Genomic DNA, 27,540 nt, shown 5'->3' with positions numbered 1-27,540 from the left:
TGTTAAGATCTTTATAAACTGCTGGTGATCAAATAGCTTTCCAAGTAACATATCAATGTGCAACCCAAAGGAAAATATATGACAGCCACACTAAAAAGAGCAGATATAATTACTGTTACATTAGCCGATTTCTTCCTTTGGGATGTTCTTATTTCCATTTTGCATCCTCTGAACTTTAGCGTGCTAGCTGGCAACTATAGTGGAGCTGAAAACCTGATAAGAGACTTAATATCTCTGCCTTGGTGGAATGAAGGAGAAAAGTGAGTATAATGAAAATATTGATGGTTTTGTAATACATAAAAATTCTTGTTTATCATTTTCTGTCCACATGCATGTTTTCATTTACTCTTGTGTGGGACCCTGACACGCCAATTGACCTTGTCTGGCTGCCAGGGGCCCAATAAGCTGCTTTATCACTCCCTCTCCTTAACAGGACCTGGGGAGGAAATACTATGAAAAGCGCACGGGTTGAGGTAAGGGGAATCACTCACCAATCACAGTCAAGGGCAAATCCCAGACCCAACCGCCTTCCCCCCACCCTTCCCTTTTTTCCAGGCTCAACTTCACTCCCAACTCTTTTACCTCCCTCCAGGGGCACAGCCTGCCTCACCGTGGTCTGCACCACGGGCTGCAGGGGAATCTCTGCTCTGCTCTGCTTGGAGCATCTCTTCTCCTCCTTCTGCACTGACCTGGTGTCTGCAGGGCTGTTTCTCTCACTTCTTCTCAGTTGTCTGTCACAGTTGCTGTGCAGCAGCTTTTACTCTCTCTCAAAGAGATGCTACCAATGTCACCGATGGGCTGCACTTTGGACAGCAGTCCGCCTTGGAGCCAGCTGAAACTGGCTAAATCCAACATGGGGGCAGCTCTTTCTTCTTGCAGTAGCCACCCCACCCCCAGATCTTGCCACATTAACCCAGTAAACTCTGGTTAGGCATATACCCCTCAACAGTTTCTTCTTACGATGACTGTCTCAAACTTCTCAATAAAAAGAACCAAGAGAGCTATTTAGGGACCAGCTCATTCGTCTTTATCACAATGTGGGTTGTAATAGGACTGCATGATTAATGTTAAAAATCAGGGGCAACTCTTCCCTTGAGGGAAGAGGAGTCCATCCCCATTATAACCCTTGAAAAACTTTTCTGATTTTTATTTTGCACAAGGCAAGAGGTGCCTGTGCTAGCCACAGGTAAGGCATCACAACACAGGGGAACAGGAAGGGCACTGCAACCTCAGTAGGGTGGATCCCCACCAGATAAGAAACATTAGACCTATCATGCGTATGGGCACACCCAACAACAGCTTCCCCCACCATCCCACCATCTGTTAACTCCACTAGTGCTCCACTAGTGTTGGCCTCAACAAATGTAGATTGTGAAACCTTTCCTGCCAGGATTGCTTCTGTCCAGGTGTCCCCTATAGTGTGCAGTGACAGTCTGCAACCCGGGTGCAGAAAAATGTACATAGCAAGTATTTCCTGGCTAATAAAGGCAGGTGTTAGACAGCCACGACTAATACTCTGCTAGGCTAAGCACTGTTTCTTGGGCTAGAGTGAACCCTGATGTTGCTGAGCTGCTGCTTTCCTATCTCTGTTTTTCATCTCAGGATTTTATCTTTTTTGTGTCATCAGTTTTACTCTTCAGTGCTTGAACTCCTAACTCTTTTGATATCAGTAACTTCATTTAATCTGGGGTTTCAGGTTTTGTGTCTATATCTTTTTGTATGGCTTTAACTTGCATACTTTTCACAGTTCAGAAATCATTTTGCCAGCACAACTGAGTTAAGCTCATATAACCATGCGGCACCAAAACCAGCCATCACAGACACATCAACACAGGCAGCTGAGTCTCTGGGCCGTTGACTCCTTGTGCTGGTAAGGACCTGAGGGGCTAACTACAGCCTCTTGATGCCAATACCAGATTTTTCTTGAAGGTCTAACACTTAGTGGCAGCTCCATTAAGTTCCCAGAAAACTCTTGTAGCGCTTCACTGCCTTTCCTGTTAAAAGATTTTACTTGCTGTCTTGTCTAACTATTCCATGCTTCAGTTTAAACCCATTAATACTTGACCTCTTTGCTTGAAGAACATGTTTCTCCTGTTTGCTGAAGTGTTATGCACGCAGGCTGCCAAGGGAGCAGCATCTAATTCACCAAAGACATTTCTTGACATATTTTCATTAGCACATTTTTCCATACACTTACTAAATAGAAATTTTTTAGAAGCTGGGCCAAAAGTTAAGAAGCATTCTACATTGACTGTAGTTTCTTAAGAAAGCTGCAGATGGCTTTTGCTCAGCTGGAAACTATCCCCTTTAGCCAGGAGTTCAGCTTCCCACCTGCATTATGATCTGGAAACGACCTCGGCATGGGGAACAGACTACAGGATGAAGGGCTCTTCTTACTTATGGAGCAGCATGATGATTCTCTCTGATATAAGTTTCAGTGGGCTTTATGACAGAAGAACTTATTCCGTGTCCAGGCAATGGGAGTTAGCTTGACCTGAATATGTTTAACCTCTCCCTAAAGTAAGGGACATGTCATTGTGAGATGATGATGAATCTACCAGTGAATGTATACCCTTGCTCCAGACTTCTTACCTGAGACAAAACTTCAGTGGTTTGTGAGCTTTTTGAGGGAGGGATCTGAGCTGACCCTGATGGGTTGACCAAAGTATTGTGAGATTTCATTTTTGTATGGTTTGATTTTGCATTTTCTGTGTCATGTGTAAAGTGCAGCCCCCAGACCACTTCAGAGGAGAAGCAGTACCAAGAACTGCGGAAAGCATGGGTGTGACATCAGTAAGATTTCTGCATACTGGCATATAATTGCTACATCTTTGTGTATTGTTGGAGTTGCTGCATGCTGACAGCAGAGTTCCATGAATACTGGAAGTGATAAATGATATTCATAACTCTGCCAGGGAAAAAGAAGAATTAGGATGATCATAGTACAAAATCTGTTTTGGTTAAAGGGAAAATGAACAGTTGATTCCCAAAACGTCTTTAGGGGTTATTCTGCTAAGATGTACAGGCAGATTTGTCCTCTGGAATTCGGATGATTTGGTACTGAAATTGCCTGCTTAAACTGGCTGCTGCACAAGGTGGGACCTTTGATCTGATGGGTCCAGGTTTAGTGCTGATGCTTAGAAGGCTGCATAGCAGTCTTGAATAGTGCTCCCTAAAAATGTCTTTCTGACACTCAGTGGCCCATATGGTCTCCTGAATACCTGCTCTTGTGGGTCACTGTATGCTGGGTTATGTCCACTCCTTGCTCTCCCAGAGCTGTCCTTTATTTTCTGTGGAACTGCTCTGCCCCTCCAGCCTTCTTTCCCTCAGAGAATTAATTTACCTGCTGGTGCAGACAGCTGGTTTCTCAGCAGCCTTCTTTTAAAAGCTTCAGTGAAGCAGATTCCTCCATTAAAACCTGTTCCTGCTGCTCCAGGGGCTTTTAGAACTGTTCACCTGGAACTGCTGCCCAACTAGACCAGGCAAAGCTGTCACTGTTTTCAGACAAAATCTGTTTCAAAGCACCCTCTGCCGGCTAAGTGTCCCTTCTTTGTTCTCCCCAGGCATATGAGAAAGCCAGTAACCAGCCAGCAGACTTATTGCTTTACAATCATGCTAAAGTGGAATAAGTTGTGATAAATGGAAAACCTATGCTATTAGTAAAAGATAACTGATTAATTGGAACTATGAGATGTCATCTCTGATAGGTACTTAGGTTTACAACAGTAATTTGCATGTTCTGCTCTACTCAGTGGGAGGTGTCTCAAAATGAAGCTTTATATCTTGCTCCTACAGATAGGAATTGCACAAGCCGGTTCGAAAGAGTTCCCAGTAATATTTGGTACGAGCTACAACAGAGAAATCAGTGCAAAGGACCCAGCCACAGAGAGCAAGCCACTTTTCTGCTTTCTTATTTTCCAGATGGTAGGTCTAATTTTTATATTATCATTTAACCATAAATAACTGAAGTGTTTTATAAGAAAGTTTATTTCAGTTCACTTAAATGCTTCTTTATCTCAAGAAAAAAAAAATAGATTAAAATAGTGGCTATGCTTATGTGCTAGACAAATAATTTTGGGGCCAACATAAAGATTTACTTTATAATAAAATGTATTTAGAAGTGGCTTTGCTGTCAGTTTTCTGGCAGATATTTTTACTAATTATTCAAATACACAGAATGGTGCAATGGATTTTTCAGGGTTTAGTATATTTATGTACTTTCTTGTTTCAAAATACTTTGTAAAAATAATGTGTATATTAATTCTATCCTTTCCATACTTTAACATTGGTATTCCTAAATTTTACACTTACAGCTGTAACTAGTGTAGGTGTTAACAACTGTGAGTGCTACTTCTGGAATACGTTCAGTGTTACCTTTGCTATTTTGATAGCCCATTTTCAGTCAGAATGGGTTTTCAGGTTTGATAATGAAAACAACTTTTAGGAGGTGAATGAATGAATTCTAAGTCTGTTAAGCATTTTGGAGTAGAAATTGCAATAACATTTCCAAGTTTTGTTAATATGCAAGGTATAGTACTTTTATAATGTTTGCTTACTTACATAAGCAGTACTATAAACAGTTTGTTGCCAAATACAATTTTGGAAAGAAAATTGCAAGTACGTTACTAACACAGCTGCCTTGGGAAAAGCAACGAGTTAAACCGTATAGGGGGTACCCAGTTCTTTCTTCTTCCTTAGATATTGGATCTTTAGGGGCTAGGTTTTGACATACTCATGTAGGTATTCCAATCTATATATTTGGATCTATTGATTTTTCCGCATCATACCGAAATTTTCCTCACAGAGGAAAGCTCATAACATGCAGTTATTCTGAGCTATAGTAAGAAAGAGATATATGGAAAATGTCTCATCTTTTTTCGCCTGGATAGTAGCAATCTAAATTTATGGCATACTGAGGATCCAAAAATCTGTTACATATGTTCTACTTCAGACAAATGTATTAAAACATAAGTTCCAAATAAACTTGCAAAAGCATAAAGAAAACTCATAACTATTTCCAGAAATTATGGCCTTCGTCTCTCAGAGTTTAAAGCTACAGGAACTTCTTCCTTGTGACTGTGGGATGTGAGGTGTTTTAATGCCTTTGTCTTCTGAATCATAATACCCTCATTATTTGAGCTAAGTACTGCGGATGAGCGGATGCTTTAATTTTGCTTTGCCTAAAGTAATGGCACAAGCTGTAAGGCACTAGTGAGCCTGTCCTTCTCTTGCTATTTGCTGTCTAGAACTGCAGCCTCTGCCACAGTTTTTATGGAGGTAATTTGGCAGTTTGCTGCTGGCTTTGGAAATGCAAACAGAATCATGTTGTTCTTTTGGTTGCCTGAACTCTTATATTTTCAGGGAACGTTCCTCTTTAATTAGACCCCGTGTGTTGCACGTATTCATACATGCAATCCCCAAAGTTTACCCAAACTGCTGCCAGTACATGGCAACTTAAAAACAGGGGTAAAATCAATCAAGCCCTCATCAAAGTTAGATGAGGAGAATTTGTCCTTTATGACAACTGTTTTGCACTGATTTGGTGCAGGCTGGTAGCCCAGTATGCGTAAGGTCTCTTGAGGACAGAAGGCTAAATAGAAAACTTGGCGAGTACTCAGGCAAATAAAAATTTCTTACTCCTGGATCATTCTGGCCCTTCTTAGAAGAGTTGATGAGGGCAAATATTGGCTGTCTCCGTTCCTGGACAAAGCTGTATCTCAAAAATGGAGAAAGCACAGCTCCTTGCAACTTTTGTTAAACACCTACAAATAAAATACCAAATGAGAAAGGACCTCATTTCAGACCGTCTCCAAATCTAGTCTATGAAACTTGTTTTCCTTTAAAAATCAATTGTTTTACGTTTTCATCATCTTGTTGAAGCATCTGCTTGCTTAAACAAAATAGCACTAAAAAATGGTTGGAGAGTTGGTATAACTGCTGGTATATACCTTGTTAGGGGCAAATAAGTTTGTGAAAGAGAACTAACCACTTGAAGACAAAAGGCTCCCAGCAGAGCAGTAATATTCTGAATATTTTTATGTCTATTTAATTACCCTAATTAAATTTTATTTATTATTCATCTTAGAGTTCTTCACTTATCTGATTCTTAGGGGCTGTTTGGAGACTTCATTGTGGAGCCTCAGTCGACTAGATGTATCTAATCTCAGTTGTATGAAGTAGCCCTGCTGCAGTTAACGTTTTGCGTATCATGTTTGCTTATGTAAATACACGTACGTGTGTTTTGGACACTGTAGGCAGTCAGCATCTAATAGCACAGTGCGCTGGTAGCCCGCATAAATATCTTTTGAAAGAATTCACCTTCCCTTGCTACATCCTGTAGTTTGATCTATACCCTGCTGCAGTACCAGACATGTCAGTCAGTCCTTCTCTGGAACAAGTGAGCCTTTCCAAAAGTATTTGGGTACCAAATAGTTGAAAGTCAGCTTGCAAAACTGGCCATCTGGCTGATCAGAGGGACCTTTTAGGAAGAAAAGTTTTCCTCTGTGTAAACCAATGCTGATTAGCAAAGTCACAAAAATATGGAGGTGGCAGATTATTTCGCATGATCAATAATGGCTCTTGTGAGCTGCAAGTGAAAAAGGTAATTTCAGTGAAAAAACCAAACGGAGCATAGGCTAACCAAAGGTGATTTGAACCAGTAAGACTAGGGACAGCAAAAGGTAGTGAAACACAGTTGAGTAGAGGGGAAATTATTGCAGAGAATGAAGTGGTGGTGGTTTAGAGGAGATCTATATGATAATGAGGCACAGTGAAACCATGCCAAGGAAAATCAGTTCCCAGAAAGATTAGAGCTAGATGGAAGTGTTTAGATTTCACCCAGAGAGACAGAAACAGAACAGGTAGATATCTCATGAATAGTGGAAGTGAGGTGCTCAGTACAGTGTGCCAGAGAAACTTTCATCACTTGCTTTTGATGAGCTGTTCACGAGACCAGGACACCATGTATCTACCAAATGTTGCTCACATCAGCTGAATAGCAAACTGGTTTCCAAATGTGTGCAAGGCATTTGCACTTCCCTTTTCTTTCTCAGGAGAACATAGAGCCATGAACCCCCATATAATTTTTCAACTGTGATTAAAGTAGACTTTAGATGATGAATTAAGTCAATAGAATTGCTGGCAAATACAGATCTGTTTAGATCCTGAACTGGATCCAGGCCTCAAATAATGGGGATATGTGAAACTCAGTTCTGCATTCTTACCTGCCAATCTAGTTGCTCCCTTGTAGTGTCAGAAATAAGCTCTAGGAGCAAGCCTTCCGCTCTAAAGAATGAACAAAGACAACTGATTTGATGCCTTGATGCTGTGAATTTTGTTGTGTGCTGTTTTGCTCTATATCTTTCTTCGCAGGGGGCTTATCCTGTCCCTGTCATCCCCTGAACCCTCTTTTGGACCAGCTTGTTCATGTCGTCCAGAGCAAAACTCCCGATATTTGTTTAGGTGAAAAGTACCTGCCAAAATCTCTTAAACTGGCCTAAGATTTCCTTAAAATTAAAGAAGTCAATAGGCTGCAATCTCTTGTATGTGGTGCTTTTCCCCAGCTCTAATGAAAGCAAGCAGCACCTCATGCACATTGTTTCTGCAGCCTCCTGACTGGTCATTCACTTCTCATAAAAGGCATCAGCCTTGCTGTGACATTAATGCTGGAATGGTGTTATATATACATAAATACCTACATTGAAATTCTCATGTTTTTCTCTTCCAACACTGTTTTGTTATTATTTTTAAGAGTTTAGGAATAAGCTTATGGATATTATTAAACCTTCTAAAAGAAGAAACTTTCTGTATCGGTACAAACCCAATAACATTTCTGAAAGCTCAAAATTGAGTTTGTTCTGAATTTCAGACTTCACAAAAATGTAGGTCTTGATAAGGTCTTTCAAAGTTTGCTTAGCCTGGAAATCATAGGCACTGCAATACAAATGCTTTGCAGCAAGTGTGACGACAGTACTTACCTTGCCTGTACGTTTCTTGTGTATTTTTCACTCCTCCTCATGTTCGCTGTCTGCAAGATAAATTATAATGAATTTCTACTTGATTTCTCTTGAAAATTTATCTCCCAACTGTAGTACCATGAGACAACTTCTTTCTCCTCCATGATATTAGAACCCACCACTCTGTGATGTGAGGTAAAGGACAGAATTCAAGCAAAGGGTTTATTTAATGGTAAGTGGAATGCTTACAGCTCCATAGTGTAGCTGGATTGTATGTCTGCCGTCTCATGAAATACTCCTAGATTGCATCAATTTAATGTCCATACACAAATAGCCAGTTTCTTTAATAAAGGAGTTTGCTGGTGAGTGCCTGAGCTACACTGCAAGGTGTGAATTACAGCAGGCTAATATCAGTTAGACACAAATGAAAGCATCAATGAGCCATGAGACCTTCTCTACTGATGTTATATGAGTGCAGTATATGTCCTGTTACCTACCTTCCCACTCCATTTTTTGAGTTCCCCTTCAGGTTAGCATTGCTGGTGGCACTCACCTGGTTTTGTTCATACTGATGAATGCTTACCTAGAGAAGTTGTCACTGAAGATACCTTCACTTCCATAGATAGCCAAAAAGGTGTTGCGCCCCAGGCAGTTGATTGGATGTAAGCTTAATTCAAAACCAGGTTATGTATTTTCAAATCCAGAAATTAACACTTTCTAAATCATGGTATAATTTTTCTGCACTTGACTATGAAGAGAATGCCAACATACAATTAGCTTCCTTAAAAAAAAAAGCAACTAAGCAAAAAGAATCTTTTGCCAGAGGCCCACTATGGCAGAGTCATTCCTCCACCCTCATTAAACTAAGTCATAACAGTAGTTTGAATGCAACATCAGCCAATACATTGATGATAGAAAGAGGAGCATTATCTCAAAGCTGCAAAACCCCTGCTACACACTCACTCTGTATAGATTCATCACATGATGCACTTTATCACTGCACAATACCATTATCTGTTAGTAGATGTACATCAGTGCCATGGCAATAGCATAACTGATGCAGTCAGAGCATATTCTGAGATATCTATGTTTTTCTTTTTGGTTTAGAAACATGATGGTGTATGTACATTTGATCTTCCTGTCTACCTTCGTCTCCATTTCCCTGACATCTGAAACATGTAAGTCACATTTAAAAAATACTTTCTGATGAGGTTTATTCTGAATAAATGTGTAGGCCATTCCCAAATTTTTATGTTTTTTTTTTGTTTGTTTGTTTTTTGGTTTTGTTTTTTTTTTTTTTAGAAGTTAACTAGCTCACCTCAAGCCACAAATCACAGATGAAAGTTGGCTTTATGCATTTTCTCTTTATACTACAGTCTGCCAAGTGCTGTCCATTTCTTTGACATTAAGTCTGGGTTCTACTTCTGCTCTTTGGCATCTCTGCAAAGATGCCTTTTGGAATGGATTTGAGAGCAGCTGGTGTTCCAGGTCCCAGCTTGGCAAAATCTCCAAAAGCATGCTTAAATTGCTCTGAACTTAAGTTACATATATGCATATGCACCCTGCTGAACCAGCGATGTAACGGTGTTTTGCTTGTTAAAAATGCTTTTCAATGTCCTGGGTTTTGGGCTGTTAATCCACAAGTACAATGTAACTATAACATTTCCCTGAACATGGGGGATATTCAAACCAGTAAGCTCTTTCTGACTCATCTATATAATGCTGAGTAGTGCTGACTAGTGACAGTGTTACATTGCGCTCACATAGTTCTGATCTTCAGCTGAGCTGCTTATTTGTCTGAAAAATATTATAAGATATGATCTCTAAATATTTCCCTGAATTCTCAAGTTTACAATATGAATCCTAAATTTCAAATTAATTAGATTTCTTAAGTGGCCAAATTCTGCTGAAGAATTTGCCAAGATAATTTTCCCTGATGTGATTGATTTTGGATGAGGTCTCTTATTTTCTGTGTGTTCTCTCTCCTCCTTTATTTTAACCTGAAGAAAGCTGTATTTCCAATGTGTTCCTCCTTTATTTGTGCAATGCTTCCTTCCCTGACACCCTTGATACATCCTACTGTCTTTGCAAGGCTCACAGGTGGGAATGTTGTTACAATAGCGGTACTCATACCTGATGTGGCTAATTTAGGTGACTGAATTAATAAGCGAGATGACATGTAATGTCAGTGGGGATGGACCACTTCTTTAGGAAGAACCAGAGCAGAAGCCAAGTGCTCACCATGTAGAGAGACTCACTACCTAATTTGTCTGCCTATATGTCTAAAGCCAGGCAGTGGCAATACTCCCACAAAGTGTTATTTTTGACAGATATTCTTAATTTTGGTTAGGTATTTGGTTACCACACTCCTCTCTCTACTGTAGTCCCTCTGTCAACCTCCATCTTTGTCCAGTCTTCATCCTTGCTTATATATTTCCTTTTCTCCAAAATGCAATATAACTTTCAGTTATTCAGGCACCCAGGGATTTCGATATTTGTCAAAATTGCTTGATTCAAGTTTCTCTGGACCAATTACAGAATTCAAAAGTAGGAATATACTCAGTTAAAAAAAGTAAACAAAATATCTTGCAACTAGTTCTTCTTTTTCCTTATGTGTGAGCATGTGTGGTTTGTTTTCCTAAGCTTCTTATTTTTCTCTTATTCCCTTCTGGCATCTTTTCACCTTCCCATCAGATACTTCCTTTCAGTCTGTTACATTAGTTTCAATGTTTTCATATTTTTGTGAACTTCAGAGAGAAACTCTTCTGGATTTTGTGTGTTTTCTGTTTGTTTGTTTTTTTTTTTAATGATTTTATTTACAGGCTTCCTCCTCCTGCTTTTTTCTTTCATGAAAACTAAAAAAGAAGCTTATTTATTTTTTTTTTTTTGTATTAAAAAGGCAGGACAAGAGCTCTTCTCTGTTGTATAAATATTTATCACATTGAAGTAAGGAAAGCTAACTTCATAGTAAAGCATTAACGACAGTATTTTCCTTTGTGTTTATATTCCTGGATTTCAAGTAAAGATTTGCGTACAAAGTTCATTTCAAGAAATAACTATTTTTCAGTTAAAACCTCATGTTTAGTGTATGTCTGGTTTGAATCCAGGATTTTATTTGCTTGTTTGCTTGTTTGAGTCCCACATATTAATTACTAAACAAACAAATGCAAACAAATTACCCCATAACTCAAGATAAATAAATTTTTTCTTGAAATATCATCTAGTGGGAACGTTTGCTATATATCACCTCTGAAAGCCCAAAGAAGGTAGAGTGACATGACTGGCCTGCTGGTCCAAGAATGCCAAGTTCCTCTCTGCTCAGTGGGGCTAGGGTTTAGTTCTTCTGAGATATTTATTTTTTGTTCATTTGCAGTTGATGCAATGGAAGGTGAGGCTTTAGTTATAAAATGTCCTCGATGGAGTTCATCTGTGAAAGTCACCTGGTATCACACGAATACAAACAAAATGATTCCTGCTGAAGAAGAAGGATCAAGAATATTTTCCTTAGAACGACTTCTTTGGTTTCTGCCAACTTCTAGAGAGGATTCTGGAAACTACACTTGTGTTATACATTTGTAAGTACAACTTTGAAAAGTGAAAGGCATAAGACTAGAAAGAAACATACTTTTTTTAGCAGTACATTATTATCATGGAAATGATGCAATTTTTTTATGGTACACAGCAGTCCATGTGGCTTTTCATCCTGTAATTGCTATTTTTATCACAGGTCATTAAAATCAATATGTGACTGAACTACAGTGATTATCCATATGTTTATAAAACAAGATTTACATTTGTTACAAACATTTAATATATTCCTTATAAAAATACTATCATTGACATAACTTTATTCCACTTTTAAAGTTCAAATAATCGCACAAGGTCATTCAACATGAATGTGCAGGTGCATCCATACAAGCAAGGAATATGTTTCCCAAGTCGGATTCGTTATCCAAATGACACTGGAAGAGGAAAAATTGTTTGTCCTACAATTGACAATTATAAAAGTGCTACTATCATCCAGTGGTATAAGGTAAATAAAACCCTGACAGTGCCAGCTGAAGATCAGGTTACTGTGAGAAGCTATTTGCAGCCAAATACAGAAATATTTATTTTCCAGGACTGTAAACCTCTTCATGGGCAGAGATACTTCAAGGGAGAAAAATACATTTATATTAAGGACCCAAGAAAGGAGGATGATGGTTATTATACTTGTCAATTTAGCTACACTCATAAAGGAAATGTGTTTAATGTATCAGCAACGAGGATTTTCATAAGTGGCGGTAAGGCAGTCATTTTGTAGCTTGCTAAGATAAAAAAGACTGAGGTCTACTTAAAGCAAAAGAAGCTTTTTTTGTACGTTAAAGAGAAAAGTTTCTGTTGTTTTATCTTCTCATAGAAACTTCAGATCAACTTTTTTAGGTGAATTTTGTGAATGGAGATCCAAGTGGAGCAAGATGGGGGTAAATTCAGACCTGGTCACATTCAGCCTTTTGCTAAAAGTCTCTGATGATTCTGGTTACATACTGCGGTTGGAAGACCTGGCTGGTAGAACTCATTTCTGAATGAAGGGATGCCACAAAGCTCTGCTTTCTATTTGTTCAAAGGGAGAAGAATTTGTAGCTAGTTAGGATCATCTGGTGATCACTGGACCACTGTGTTGATGGCCTACAACTCAATACTTCTGGTCCATCTTGATTATCTAGTATTTATTTGATAGTGAGGCTGAAAAATGTTTTAGGTTTATCTTGAATGAGACAAAATGAGCAAGATATATATAGAGACAGAAAATGAGCGGAGCTCAGTGATGACTGTGTCATTGTTATTTTGAATGCAGCCAGCATGGCTAAGTGTGTAGTCTTTGGGGTGCCTCTAGAATGCAGTCTCCTCAGGGAGGCTTTGTGCTCAGGGGAAGATCACACAGCAATCAGCAGGTCCAGACTGCATCAACTCGCAAAACTTTAATGTGCCTTCAGTTCTTTAATCAGATCAGTAGAAAAATGTTTTTGGGAGGGTTGGGGATGGGCCTTGAGTTTGGGTTGCTTGCTTTGTTTGTTTCCTTTCTTTTAATGGATAATGTTTATTTGTAGATTGACATCGTACCTTTTTTCTGTGGGTAGGTACACAGCCTGTGAACAGAATGCAGATTTGGAATGTAGGGACCTTGATTCCAGTTCTTCCTGCTGTGCCCAGATCTCAGTAGAGGAGTTCATGTTGATTATTCTGGGCTGGACAGAAGACAGATTTGAGCTGAGACCTAGTACAGTAGTTTAGGAGGTGTCATGCCTTTTCTTCCTCTCTAACCTGTAATACCCTGTTGGTCTACATGAGACTTCCCTGCCTAACACCCAATTTTTCTTTGGATGTACTTTCACCAAAGTGTCTCTAACTTGTCATCAATATTGTTGTGTCTAGGTTATAATGAAAATTTCTGGGTTTTATTTGGCATAAAGTCATCCAAGTTTACAAAAGCCTCTGTTACATCCAGGCAGATTACTTTGTTTTAAAGTTAATCTGTCTTTCTTTTGAAATAACTGCAGAAAGAAAGAATTGCAACATAACGTGAAATCTGAGCTGAGTTTGTTGTGTCTCTTCCAGATTTTGTTAAATTCAAATTACTTAGTAATACCTTCTTTGAGTTTTTATCAGCCCTTAAAATTAGTATCTGATGAGTGGAGCTGTTATGTTTTGATAATATTGGCTTATGATGTAAATTCCTGCTGCTTTGCAGATCCACTCTGACCCGGAGGACTTTCTGCCTCCGAATGCTGGCAGCTAGCTAGGAAGTTACTGACTTTCTCCTGACTTCTTTTCTTACCAGATCCTGCTAATGACAATTAGAAACAGTTAGGATGGGTGAAGATAATTGTTTTTCTTACAGCCTGGGAAGCAGAGGGTTAAATGAGTTCTTGCATATTTTTTGAGGGAAATACGGTTATGGGTGTCACATAGGTGCCTTGAGATGGAAAAGCTTAATGAGAGAAAGGATAACAAGCAATATGTTTGGAGTGGGATACATAAGACAGTATAAAGGACAAGAGAAGAAGAAAAACACATCAAGGAAAAAAATCTGAAAGAACTGAATGCCTGTTTCGAGTTAAGCATGTGGATGTAGTTTGGACCTGTCCATAACAATTATTACTTGGAACAGAAAATAAATATGTCAAAGAAAAAGCAGTATCCTTTTAGAAGGTAATGATAAGGGATGCCCAATGTAATGGAAAGCAGCTGAATGCAGCAGTGGTGTACAGACAGCAGGGAGAGTCCTGGGAACAAGATGTGCTCAGCTGTCAAGCTACAGGGATGGGGAAGACAGGGGAACATGGGTGAGCATCTGTGGGCTATAGGGTCTCCAGTTCAGATACTGAATAAAAGTGCATTTTAACTGTTTCATATCATGGATATGAGTAATTTCTCAACTGTTGGAAGGAATCTTTATCTCTTTTAAAAAATGAAATAAGCAACTGAGAAAACACAAGCCCATAACTGCATTTTTTTTCACACTCAGCAGCCAAAGCAGTGCTTGAGAAACTGAAACTTTTCCTTGCTCTTTATGTACAAAGACAAAAATCAAATAAATTGGGAGAAAATACTTAAACTATTAACACATACAGGCTCCTTTGAAGTATTTGGTCAGAGGAATAAAACCAGGTGATCCCAACAGACATGTGAAATGCTGTTTGTAGTGTTAGTTTGCAATTTTGCTTTGGGATCTTAAAACATTAACTATACAAGTTATGATAATTATCTTACAAAATAAATTTTCACAACTAATATGTGCTTTCTTTCCCTCCTTAATTTCTAAGCAAAACACTCCCCTCTATCTCCTAGAATTTTATTTCCAAAGGACAAAGATGTAATAGAAGTGGAGCTTGGTAAGTACAGACTTTAAATTGTTTTTAAATTAACATTTGGTGATTGCCTAAAACCATGGGGATTTTCAAGAACAATTAATGGTGGAGATTTTCCATAACATTTACCAGATTTAATTCACCCCAGGCACAGTGATGTGAAGTCAGATACAACTGATGGGTTATTTAGGCATTAAGCAGCAATTTAGGGGATTTAAATAAACCACTCTACCCTCACTGGGATAGACTAGGATTACTCACACGGCTAATTATTACATCCCAGCTGAAGGAGTGAGAGCTTCCATCCACTTCAAAGAAGTGTTCTGGTTTTTCTGGTTGGAGTGCCCATGATGCAGAGCTTGCTCTTTGACACCTTTTTGTTTAGGACTGTAGATTCAGTGATTCAGGTTCATCCTGCATAACTTGCAGCATCAGAACAAGGTGCTTATGGTAGGAATGAGAGCTGTCTGGGGTTTTTGTATAGTTGACAGAGAAAGATGGATCACTCCAGAAAGTGACTGAGCTCATCTGAAACATGAACAGGTATCCCAGGATGCCTGTCTCCCAGGGCAGGTGAGGTGAACAAGGGGCACTGAGAGATGGGATAGCGATTACTACTTCACTGTTTCTGTTTTACAGCAAGACTTCTCTGGCAACAGCCCTGCAGGGGCCTGGGGCCCTGTCAGAGCTGCCATGTACCATGGCTCAGAGACTTGCCATGTTGAATTGTATTCCTGTTCTTTTTTCCCCTTTCCAGTTGCTTGTCACTCAGAATTTGATGATCTGTGCTCCAGGACCAGCTTTCTCTAATAAGATGCTCAGTCTCTAGTGCTCTATGGGCTTCGCCCATCCCTCTGGGCCAATAAGTAGTCTGGCTCTGTTTGCATGGAGGAAATTCTCTTTACATTGAAAAGCCATTTGCTGTACTGCTTCTATGTTCTCCTATTTCCAAAAATGAAGGTGTTTCTCCATGTTGCCTAATACCAATTCGGGATGTAAGTTGTAAGATTTTAAATGTTATCTAAGCCCTGCTTAGATGCAGATTTACATGGAAATAATTTAAAGCCTTTTAATTATACCTGCTTCCAGTGCAACAGTGACTCTTACTTTGGAATAAATATTTCCTAATGACAAATACTTAATAAGTAATTTCCTGTTTTAGCTTTGCTTGGACTGGTTTACTTTACTTTCATCCAGCTTGACTAAAATCCAAGATAAAACTGCACACATGACTTATGTAATATGATATATACTTAAATTTAATTATGTTGTTTCCATGTACATTTGTGTGAAAACCAGCATTTACTATCTATGTTCCTCAACAGTTGATCACATGGGTTAAATGTCACAACTCTAAGTTGTCTTCATCATAACAAATATAAAAAATTCCTTTTGAAATCCTTGGTATTGTCCTAGATAATTTGTTAAAAACCTCATTTCACCATTTCTTTCTGAGTGAGTCTCTTTTATGCATCATTTTGTCAGCAATCATTCAAAAAATAGTCAAAATTGTTAAGACAAAACTTAAAGGTGATATGAAGATTTGTAGAAAAAGATGCTATGAGGAAAATCGCACTTGTTTTTCAAGGAATTTATATATCTCTCTGCATCTTGGTCAGGTGCTGCTTTTTCTCTGAAATGTCGGGCCTGCCTGGGAATTAAGAAGCAGCCAATGGCTGTTGTCACATGGGATGTGGCTAACATCCCAGTGAAAGACTTACATGTTTCAAGATTCCGTGAAAAAACTCATTCGTAAGTACATGTAACACAGAACAATCTTTCTTCTATGATTCTATGCAAACTGTGCCTAACGGTACCAGTTCTTTTTCTTTCTATTAGTTTTGAAGGACATGAGCAAGTATATTACAAAGAGGCCACTTTGCATATTACTGAAATAAAAAAGGAGGATCTGCAGGCAAATTTCACATGTGTAGCGCTGAATGAAATGCACAACATTAGAGCCACAGTGACGTTGCGACTCAAAGCACAATATGAAGGTAAGATTCTTTTGTTTTGTTTTCTTACACTTTGCACTCTGTTTTAAATGTTAGTGAATTTATTTATTTGTTTCAGTTAGCAAGAAAGTTTCTGTTAATAAGAAGAAAACCCAGCCTGCTTCCTCCCTACATACTCATGACAGTGGCAAAATTCTCATGGCTTCGTTAGGTCACAGAAGTCCTTGGAGTAAATTCTGCTGGTGGGGAGCATTGGGGGGTCAGGGACATTACTCAGATGGTGTCAGCAAGACTTTAAATATGAAGAGCATGACTGTATCAGCCCTGTGAGAAGAATATCCTGTTTTTAGTATATTTCTGCTCAGTGACAAATTCCCCTTGCCTTGAAGGCAGGCAAGAGCACTTAGATGTCAAGCACACTGGAGTCTGGTCTACAAAACACTTGGGCTCTAGAGGAGCCCCTACAGATAGCTGGGTGGAGAACTGACATGTCTTTTGGTCATCAGTGTTATGATACATTGTGAGGAGCAGAGATTCATCTTTTGAGAATCAAACTGTTGTTTCTAGTGTGGAACTGTAGCAGAAAACAGCAACTAAAAACAAGAGTCTCCAGCTGTCAGTTTACCAGTTTGCTTGCCTTCCCTCCTATGCCACATCCACTGTGGTGCCTTATTTTCTGAGTGAATAGTAAGTTATGTGATTAACTTCTGTGAGGTCTGGCTTTATCCTCTCACCCTCTGAACACCACTATTCATTGTGTGCCACACAGAGGTGTAACTTCAAAGGCTTTCTCCTGGTTTTGTTTTTAAATACATGGTTCTAGTAATTCCTGCCAAAGAAGGACATTCCAGGGCAGTAAATGGTGTGGACTGGGATAGTCTTTAGCTCCTACAGGATTTTTTTGGTTTTGTTTGGTTCTTGTTTTGTTTTGTTTTGTTTTACTGGGGATAGCCAGAGAACTAAGCACTGTTGACAGCAACACTGAATACCGCATTCTTATGATAGAAAATGCTATTGTGTGGGTGAAAGCACACTAAACTTCACTCAGTGGTTTTCTTTCTTAACCCTTTGGATATTCTGAACCACCAAGAATCTTGAAAAGAAGCACCAAGGCCTTTAACAGTGATTAGTTTTCTATAAGAGAACGGTGGGAAGAATAAAATCAAGTGTATTGTTATCACAGGGTGTGCACAGTTTCATGTCGTGCACTACTTTTGACTATTCATAACTTCCTAAAGGATCATGGGTTCAAAGCATAAACATATTTCCTTGCCTAAATCAGAAGGAATGGGAGGGTATTACCAAGCAGGATAGCACCAATTCCCCACAGAGGAATGTGTCAGGAAATGTTTTGGTTGGATATTACGGAGTGCAAATGTAGCATCACTAAGGAAGTTGGAAGCACATCAGCTCTGCACTGAGGTATCTGAGTGGGGGAGCATACTTGCAATGATAGAGAAGGAAACTGACTAACAGTTCTTGCTCACTCTAATTCAGGCAATACAAATCCTTTATTGACCTCATATTATAAACTAGGTGAAAAAATGAGCATATTTTCTGTATTCATCAAGTGATGGACAGGGGTAAAGCAGCTGACGTCATCTACCTGGACTTGTGCAAAGCGTTCAACACTGTCCCACATGACATCCTTGTCTCTAAATTGGAGAGACATCAATTTGATGGATGGACCACTCAGTGGATAAAGAACTGGCTGGATGGCTGCACACAAAGAGTTGTGGTCAATGGATCAATGTCCAGTTGGAGACCAGTAATGACTGGTGTCCCTCAAGGATCAGTGTTGGGACCGGTCTTGTTCAACATCTTTGTCGCTGACATGGACAGTGGGATTGAGTGCACCCTCAGCAAGTTTGCCGATGACACCAAGCTGTGTGGTTCGGTTGGTACCCTGGAGGGAAGGAATGCCATCCAGAGGGACCTTGACATGCTTGTGAGGTGGGCTGACGCCAACCTCATGGAGTTTGACCATGCCAAGTGCAAGGTTCTACACCTGGGTCAGAGCAATCCCAGGCACAGCTACAGGTTGGGCAGAGAAGAGATTCAGAGCAGCCCTGCAGAGAAGGACTTGGGGGTGTTGGCCACCAAGAAACTTAAAACGAGCTGGCTTCACTGTGCACTCGTAATCCAGAAAGCCAACTGTACCCTGGGCTAAATGGGTTAAAACTTACACAGGGAAAGTTTAGATTGGGTATAAGGAGGAAGTTCTTTACTGTAAGGGTGGTGAGGCACTGGAATTGGTTGCCCAGGGAAGTTGTGAATGCTCCATTCCTGGTGGTGTTCAAGGCCAGGTTGGACAGAGCCTTGGGTGGCATGGCTTAGTGTAAGGTGTCCCTGCCCTTGGCAGGTGAGTTGGAACTTGATGATCTCAAGGTCCTTTCCAACCCAAACAATTCTATGATTTGTTGAAACTGTTTTCTGCTATAGACAAATCTTATTTTGTTTTTTTGTCCATAGGTCTTCAGTAAATGTTCATGAAAGCTCATGGCTGTGCCCTTCCCTTCACTGCTGCCTGTTTTGTGTGGATATCTGTCCCCTTCTCATTGCTGTTGTTAAGATGCCTGCTTCTGCTCCTCAGTGCTGTTGGTGAAAGCAATGCTGCATCCAGAAATGGTTGTGCTCTGCTTTAGTTTTCTTCACTGACTCCTTGCACAGCCAAGTAATATTTATTCTGAAACAGTGACAGCTTGCCTCTGATTATAATAAAAATGCTGTAGGGTTTTCTTGTGTCTCTCATCTTGTAAATGTGTAATAAAAATGCGTACTCTCTGTCTTTTTTGTGTTCTGTTTCTTTGTTTTTAATGGGAAAAATGTGTTGGTTTGTTTTAATTTTTATTTATATTTTTTTTAAAAGTGATTGTTTCTTAGTGTTTCCCACAGCACAAATTGAGTCTGCTAGCTACTAACCTGTTAATGTTCTTTTTACACAGGTTCCTGCTCTGTATTCTGATTTTATTTTCAGGCATTCAGTATGGGTTACATTATCATTATTTGTATATTCCTAGCACATACCTATGATCGGAAATAAGAGATTAATAGGTGTTGTGAAACTTACTACTCAAATTAGTCCATTTTGGGGGCATTGAGCATTTAATGAACTAGATAAACAGTGTTTAGCAGCAAAGGAGGAAGCAGAGATGCTGTAAGTAATTGGATTAGAGCTGCTCTGCATGAGTAACTATTCAGTCTTACAGCAATAGTCCCCGTCTTTAGAAGCCAAAAAGCTGCTGAATTATTTGGCTCATCACATGGAAATTTTCTGTGGGAACCAGGAATTAAATCTATTTTTCTGAGTCACAATCAAATACTTTAAGTCCTAGTTCACTGTTAACAATATAATTATAATTAACCCTAACAATTCCTTTGATAACAATTTTAATCCACATAAGAAGAAAAAAAATGCCAGAGAGGACTGATGAGAAAAGGAGGAGTTTCTTTTGCAGTCAAGAGTGGTGAGAGCTGTTTGTTTTTTTCTCCATGGGAAACAAAAATACTCCATTAATACTTCCAGGAATGGATGTTATCAGCAAAGCTGCTTGGCATTTTGCAGGGAAAAAAGAGTGTATTTTCCAGTTGTGCTATGTCCACTTGTGCACGTGTGTGTGAAGAAAAGTACTGTATTGTGAAAGAAGTGTCTGCCCCATGTACCTTTTTACTTTTTAAATAGTAAAAAAAAAAGAAAATCCTCCAAGAGAAGGTGATCAGTTCTTTAGAAATGAGCAACATGAGATTAGTACCTCAATTATCAGGTGTAATGCAATGCAGTCAGCTCCTTTTGGTGTGATTTGGTGGTATCCAGGCTATGCACGCTATGACTTTCAGACACAGAGAAATCAGGCAAATTCTTTCTTTAAGAGAAGAATTTAATGAGGATTTGGCTATGAATTTTGATGGTCTCTGCAGCTATGCTTTTTGCCTCCATTACGAGGTGCTAATATCCTTGTGTCTCTCAGCTGCTGCTGCTACATTCAGAGGTTGCTTCTTGCTCTTTGCTGTCTTCTGACTCCTTCACCAACGCTTGTTTATAAACGCCTTCTTCATGTCTCATAATACCTCTTTACAGAAAATATAGGCCGTCTCATTTTATTGAATATAAGTAAATAGCATTAGAAGACAGTCTGCTCATGAACTGTCTGCTCCTAAATGACGCAACAAAGTCAAAAGGAACAACAAGATCTGTTCAGCCTTGTTCAGGGCCTCCAAAAATGGCTTCTGACCCTTGCCCCCATTGTGCTGAAGATAGCTGATTTATTCCAGAGAAATAAGAGGCTGAGTCAGCCTTACTTTTCTTCCAGGAAGACCCCTATGTGGTTCTTGTCTGACGCTTTACAAGCTGTATAAGCACAGGAAATTTATCACTTCTTTTCCAGCCTTGGTCTAATCATTGCAAAAACATGTAAACAGTTTTAGGTTCATAATTGCAGAAGTTGTTATTGGAACCTGTTTCTTCTCAAGCAGTTTTAGAGATACTTACTCAATAAAAATACCCAACAGTATTTGTAATGTCATGCAAGCACACTGCCAGCAAATGAAGCAATAAGAAATAGGGTCAATCTCTGATGCTTAGGTCAACCTCACCAGAAAATGGAAGTGGTTTCCTGCTTTTGTATCTGTGTGTGTTTATTGGCCAGGAAAACAGATCAAATAATAAGATTTGAAGGGCTCCACAAGGACAAAGTTCCTTCATGGGCATCATGTGACACCGTTAAAACTACAAAATGGCCTAGCTTCACTGTGAAAGAAACCGGTTGATTTCTTGCCCACTTCAATCTTATTGGAAGGGGGTTTCCCCAGATCTAGTTCTGGTCCTATACTTCATCACATGCCTGATGTTTCTTTTTTTTTCCCTTTAAATGGAAAAGAAAGAAACAAGAAAAGTGTGAAAAAAATGTAAAATTTATCTTGCATCCTACCAGAGGAAAGGGAAAATGTAAACTCTTTTATATACTTTTTCAGTGGGATTTCTCAGGCACTAGTATTTTTAGGTTGTTTCTGCAAGTATTACTCAATACATTGCCTTATTCAACATCTGGAGAAGCCAAGAGACTTGTAAATGTCAATATAAGAGACTCTTTACTGCTAAATATTTTACTTTATTTCATTTACTTAGGGACAAGTCCAAGTGAAAGCTCTGAAATTGCTCCTTTGTGGTGGCTCAGACCACCACAAAGCATACTTACTGCCTGCATACAGTCTGCAACATTTTCCAGTCTGTCTTATTGCTTCTTCTGTAGAGCAAATTAAGACTGGCTCTTCAGCCTGCTGTAAGATGCACCTCCTTAAGTGCTGATGAATAGCCTGCTGCTGCAGCCACCTGTTTTACGTGTTTTGCATGCAGAGGGAGGGAAAGCCCTGAATGTCTGATCCCTGCTCTGAATGCGTAAGTCTTGGCAGTGTTGTTACCAGTACATATAATCACCCTTCATGGTTTGAGATGCTGTGAAGAGTCTTTACACTGAGGATGTCAGAAATGACCTCCATGTTTGTACTGCTAAAGTTCTTGTCTTTGAATTTGTATGTGGTCAGCATTCAAAGGAATATTTCTTTCCTCAGCTAATAGAAATCTGAATTTGCAGCCTACCTCAAATCTCATTGCAACACTGAAGCGATACATGCTTCTAGTGATATCCCAAGCCAGGGCACTGCATCTAACAATTATACTTGCTATAGCATAGTAAAATCAAAAGACAGGTGGGCCCTTTATGAATACGTGTGCACAATCTGGGTGTTTTCATATGCATTGCTGTGGTGGTAGAAGTTCGTCACACAGTCCAATGCTCTGGGGCTATATTTTTAATTCAAATAATCCCACTGATCTTAATCACAGAAAAGTCCCCAGAGCAGCTATGATATTGCAACTATAGGATGAGGAGCTGTCATGCTGAGCAGGAATAATTAGGTAAAGGGGGTTGACTGCAAATGGAAAGCTTTTAATGGATTAAGTTGTCAGACAAAAAATGTACATGGAACTGCTCTGAGTCTACACATTACACCAAGTAGAGTGGATCTATGTATCTTTCATTTACTTAGGAGCAGATTTCTGATATGAAACAATTGCCATTAATCTTCCCTCCAAGGGAATAATGAATCTTTTTTTTTGTGTGTGTAATTGCTGTATAAAGCCTTTGATATTTTAATTTCAAACTTGACCATCTGCAATTCATAGTTTTCAATACTGAATCTTGGGTGGATTCAATACATCCAGGACATAGGCCAAAAGTATCTTCTTCAGCTTTTTTGGCTGTAACAGCCTGTGGATTAAGCTCCTGTCTTTCTATTTTAGAGGGAGTACAAAAGGACTTTGCTTCTACCTCCCATTGACTCTTACTACAGCAGAACTAGATACCATCTGGGGGATGCACATATCTAGATTGACTTTGGCTCTGTGAATCACAGAACAAGGGGAAAAATGGGCTGTCACAGAGATACAGCTGTCTGGGTAGTGATAGAAATACAGCTGTCTCCTAGAAAAGTGATAATCACACTCATGTCCTAGACCAGCTGTGTGCATATGATAGCGCAGAGCTGATGACTGCCAGCCTTACAGAATCATAGAATCACAGGAAGGTTTGAGTTGGAAGGGACTTCTAAAGGTCATCTAGGTCCAACAGCCTCCGCAGTGAGCAAGGACATCTTCAACTATACCAGGTTGTTCAAAGCCCCTTCCAGCCTGACCTTAAATGTTTCCTGGGATGGCACGTCTACCACCTCTCTGAGCAATCTGTTCCGGTGTTTCATCACCCCCACTATAAAAAATTTCTTCCTTATATCTGCTGTGAATCTATCCTTGACAAGTATTCATCTCTGAGGTACACGTGGTCTAATTCAAGAGCTCTTCCATGAGGGAAGCTGAAACTAAGGTGGGTGGCTCCTTTCTTTCCCAAATTTCCTTAGTCGTCATTGCTATTTTATGCTCCTTGACCCTCTTCAAAGGAGAAAGCAGGGGAGAATGTCATCTGCCTCCAATACAGTTTATTTTTGTGACCAGGATATGTTCTGTTTTCCTGCTTGTTTTGTGTACTTTATTCTTATCTTGCAGGTTTCATTATTTGCATAAGTTTCTCATTACCCTGTTCGCGCATCTATGTCAGAAGCCTCCACTTGTTCTTTCGTGGACACTTAGAATCATCATGTGTAGGCTTAGATGCCTTATGAAAAGTTTGAACATTGTCGCTGGTTGTGTTATTAAGTTTTACAGCCTTACAAAGTACTTAACATCATTTTCAGTTGTGATATTTAACATAGGTGTATTTGGATTCAACACAAGAAAGAATTATATAGTGCTTAATATTCTTCTAGTTTAGGTGTCTCTGTGTTGGCTATGTCAGCTGGGAAAGGACAAAACTATGTTGTCTCTCTTGTAAGCTCCATAAAGCTGCAACAGAAGTAAGAATATGAGAGGCTGAGGCTCCTGCCCACGGGTTAAGCTCTCTACTTATCTTAACAAGATTCCTCTTCTTTGCAGTGGGCCTTCCTAGCGTCCTCTTGATCATAGGATCTCTAGTTCTGCTGGTTGCAATAGCAGTCTCCGTGATACTTTATCAATCCTTCCGAGTTGATATCGTCCTACTGTATCGGGAGATATTTCAGCCCTACTCAATCAAGGACGGTAAGCAAGAATTGAGCAAGAAAGTTTAAAAAGAGGAAAAAGGCAAATCATATGGAAATGGATTTAATAGTTGCTTACTAACTCATATGATACCTAAGTCTGATCCTTTGGTTCCTCAAGCCTTCTGTAATCGTTTAGATAACAGGGGGCATATCTAATCCTTGTAGGGCTTTACTTTCCCTGGTTTCCTGGGTTCTGTAATGATGTACATAAAGGACAAATACAGTCCTGGTTTTACAATTTTTGAACAAACACGAAACATACCATGAAACATTGAATGGCAGTGAAAATCTGATTTACAGTGCTATTAACTTGTTATGTGTTCTCTAAAGCAAAGGAAACAGCCTGCTGGCAAAAGCGTTCACAGGCCTGTGTTAGTGCAATACAGCTTTTATAAACCAAAGTGAAAGGTACCAATATTGTGGAAGACACTTTTGGGAGGTATACATCCCATCCAAGTTCCCCAGTCTCCCAAGAGACCTGGGTCTGGGTTCAGCTGTTTAACCATAAGCAGCTAGTGCTGTTGGAACTCCCGTAGGACTTGAGAGACCCAAACCCCTCTGCACTGGCAGCGGAAGGGCAGGCAGTGCCTAATGACACTCTATGGTAAAGTTTTTAGGTGACCAAATCCAGCTCCTCAACAATAAATCCAACAGAGCTAACCAGGCACTGGGACCATGTGTCACTGGTCTAAACATGGGCATCTGGAGTCATTTGGGATGGCCAAAAAACTGGACACGTAACTCAGATGTTGCAGACTTCTGGAGTAGGGTCTGGAGATCAGGCAGGTACCATAGGAAGTCCCAAATGGCACTAGATATCTATGTTTAGGCAGCTCAGCTGGACCCCTGGCATTTACATGAGAGTAATCTGAATCACTCTAGAATTCAGTAACTACAATGGACTTTCCATGCATTGCAGCATGAATTTTGACACCTAGTTTTCATGCAGACACCTATATTTACATTTTTTAACTCTGAAGCTGACTCCTACCATAGATGTTTGGATTGTAGATATCTATAGGGGATCGGGATCTCTTTAAAGAGGAAACACATGGTTTGAGAAATCAAGAAATGAATGGAAGAAATATTTGACTTTGCACTTGATTCTGACTGTAAGACTACCTCCTGAGTAATGGAGCTGTTCTCTCAGAAGCATGATATGTTGTGGGAATGAAGAACAATTTCAAGGTGGAAGAATTTAAGTGGAGTGTCTTGTCCTGAAAGACAAAGGCTGTCAACAGCCTATTGTAACTCAGAAATAACACATGCTGAGTTTCATCTTTATTTCATGCTAATTCACATCAATCAATCAAATTTTTACTCTGTATACTCTGGGATACAGCCTTAATACAAAGGTCAGGTTGTCCAAAGTTACAAACAAGCAGGACATAACAACTAATGAAAGAAAACACCAAATGTGCACTGTCTCTCATTTCCAAACATGCACCTGATGATATACATCATTCAGATGAGCAGGAACTTCTACCTAGATCTGTTTCGAATATTGAGATTTTTACTTTTCTTCCAGCTTTTGCAATAGACAGCTCTAATTCATGCTAACACAGTAGGCTTTTTTCTTGTTTTGCATTACAGATGGGAAGATATATGATGCATACGTTATCTACCCCCAAAACCATACCAACGAAGCTAATTTTGTGGAGTATTTTGTTTACCAAATCATGCCTGATATTCTAGAAAATAAATGTGGATATAAACTGTGCATTTATGGGAGAGATGTATATCCCGGAGAAGGTAAGATTTCAAATCAAGTAACACACTGAATGAATGACTTGTCAAGCCTGAGTAAATTGTGGTTCTAGTCCCTTTTAAGGGTATAGAAGGTCCCTTTATGTTCCTGAGCTTGCTGCTCATCTCAGCAGCTGTCTGCTTGCTCTTTCAGGCAGGGTGACACAGTGGCACTCTGTGCTTGCCAGTGGTCTAGGAAAACCAAGCTACAGGGCAGGGGCACAGATTGTTTATCATCTTCTTGGGTCACACACGAAATGTGACCCCGAGTGACTCTTTTACACACACACCTGCTCTTTGGGTAGTGTAATGGCATAACCGTTATCTGGGCAAAGCCACAGCCAAACTGTGAGTAGGTTACAAGACATGGAAGAGGAGAAAGCCACAAACTAAGTTGAGGAATTAAACTTGCTGTTATCACTCAGGCTTTTTCAACCTGTACAAGGGTGTTAGAGTAACAGGAAGTTCAGCTTCTGTTCACTGACATGACCTACTTTCTGTTGTTTTGTTTGTATTTTTGCTTTTTAAGCTCTTCTTCTAATGAATGCCCTGTACTAGATTGAAGTGAGACAGAAGTTATTTGTCATTAAAAAGTAACAAAAATGAAGTGCCTAAACACAAAAGAGCTTGTAAAAGGAATTTCAGGGTCTTATCATTTTCTTGTACATTGCTAGATACAGCCAGTGCAATTGAGAAGAGGATACAGAAGAGCAGATGTCTGATCATTCTTCTAACACAGCAGCTGATTAATTGTAAAGAACATACTTATGATCAACACCTTGCTTTATACAATGCCCTCATTCTAAATGACACAAAAGTGATCCTGCTGGAAATGGAGACAATTGGGACTTATGAGAAGCTTCAGGAGTCTCTTAGGTTTATTATTAAGCAGCAAGGTACAGTCAAATGGAAAGAGCCTCACACTGCGCACCCACAGTCATCCAATTCTAAGTTCTGGAAACAGGTGAGGTACCATATGCCGCTGATATTCAAGTCCTCATACTCAGCTAATGCCAGGTGAAGAGCCTATGAAAATCCATGAGGGACCACATGCCTGCAGCTTTTTTCCTTTCAGTAGGTGTGCGTTTTCACAGTCTGAAAGTCTGGTTGCATTTTTGAAGTGTTTTCAGTTGCTCAATTGAGTAATGATAAACTGAGGGAATAGGTCTGGGGAACTGAGGGAAGTTTTTATAGCTATGGGAGGTCTGTAAATAAATGATTCTAGTCTGTGTGCAGCATTTTGCATGTCACAGGAAAGAAAACGTACTTATACTCTTTCTATACCTAGTTGTACATACAACTGGAAATTAGTAATACCTTGCAGATTTGCTTTGCCTTTCTAATGCAGGATCAAACATAAAGGCCTTCTGTATTATTTGACTAGAAGGTAAAATGTGTATTATGCAA

General features: G+C 39.5%; 1 protein-coding gene across 3 annotated transcripts; it reads left to right on the top strand.

Moving 5' to 3' along the window:
* The first annotated feature begins 1,735 nt into the window (after nucleotides 1-1,735).
* IL1RL1 (interleukin 1 receptor like 1) lies at nucleotides 1,736-27,540 on the top strand. 3 transcript variants are annotated; one of them, XM_062606907.1, is made up of 14 exons: nucleotides 1,736-1,870; nucleotides 3,564-3,707; nucleotides 3,796-3,924; nucleotides 8,091-8,187; nucleotides 9,063-9,133; nucleotides 11,329-11,530; nucleotides 11,820-11,988; nucleotides 12,076-12,238; nucleotides 14,762-14,830; nucleotides 16,426-16,558; nucleotides 16,646-16,803; nucleotides 24,242-24,385; nucleotides 25,981-26,139; nucleotides 26,808-27,540. In XM_062606907.1, exons 5-14 carry the CDS (start codon nucleotides 9,067-9,069, stop codon nucleotides 27,152-27,154), a joined length of 1,611 nt encoding a protein of 536 aa, XP_062462891.1. In that variant the 5' UTR covers nucleotides 1,736-1,870; nucleotides 3,564-3,707; nucleotides 3,796-3,924; nucleotides 8,091-8,187; nucleotides 9,063-9,066; the 3' UTR covers nucleotides 27,155-27,540. The 3 variants fall into 3 exon arrangements, with proteins under 3 accessions (XP_062462891.1, XP_062462892.1, XP_062462893.1); XM_062606908.1 differs by lacking the exon at nucleotides 3,564-3,707 and having other exon boundaries at nucleotides 1,738-1,870; XM_062606909.1 differs by lacking the exons at nucleotides 24,242-24,385; nucleotides 25,981-26,139; nucleotides 26,808-27,540 and adding an exon at nucleotides 19,234-19,549 and having other exon boundaries at nucleotides 1,742-1,870.

Source organism: Pezoporus occidentalis, unplaced genomic scaffold (genome assembly GCF_034315485.1).
Source record: "Pezoporus occidentalis ecotype Australia unplaced genomic scaffold, CSIRO_AGI_Poc_V1 ctg99, whole genome shotgun sequence".
Lineage (NCBI taxonomy): Eukaryota > Metazoa > Chordata > Aves > Psittaciformes > Psittacidae > Pezoporus > Pezoporus occidentalis.
This window is presented reverse-complemented; position numbering and strand designations above follow the sequence as displayed.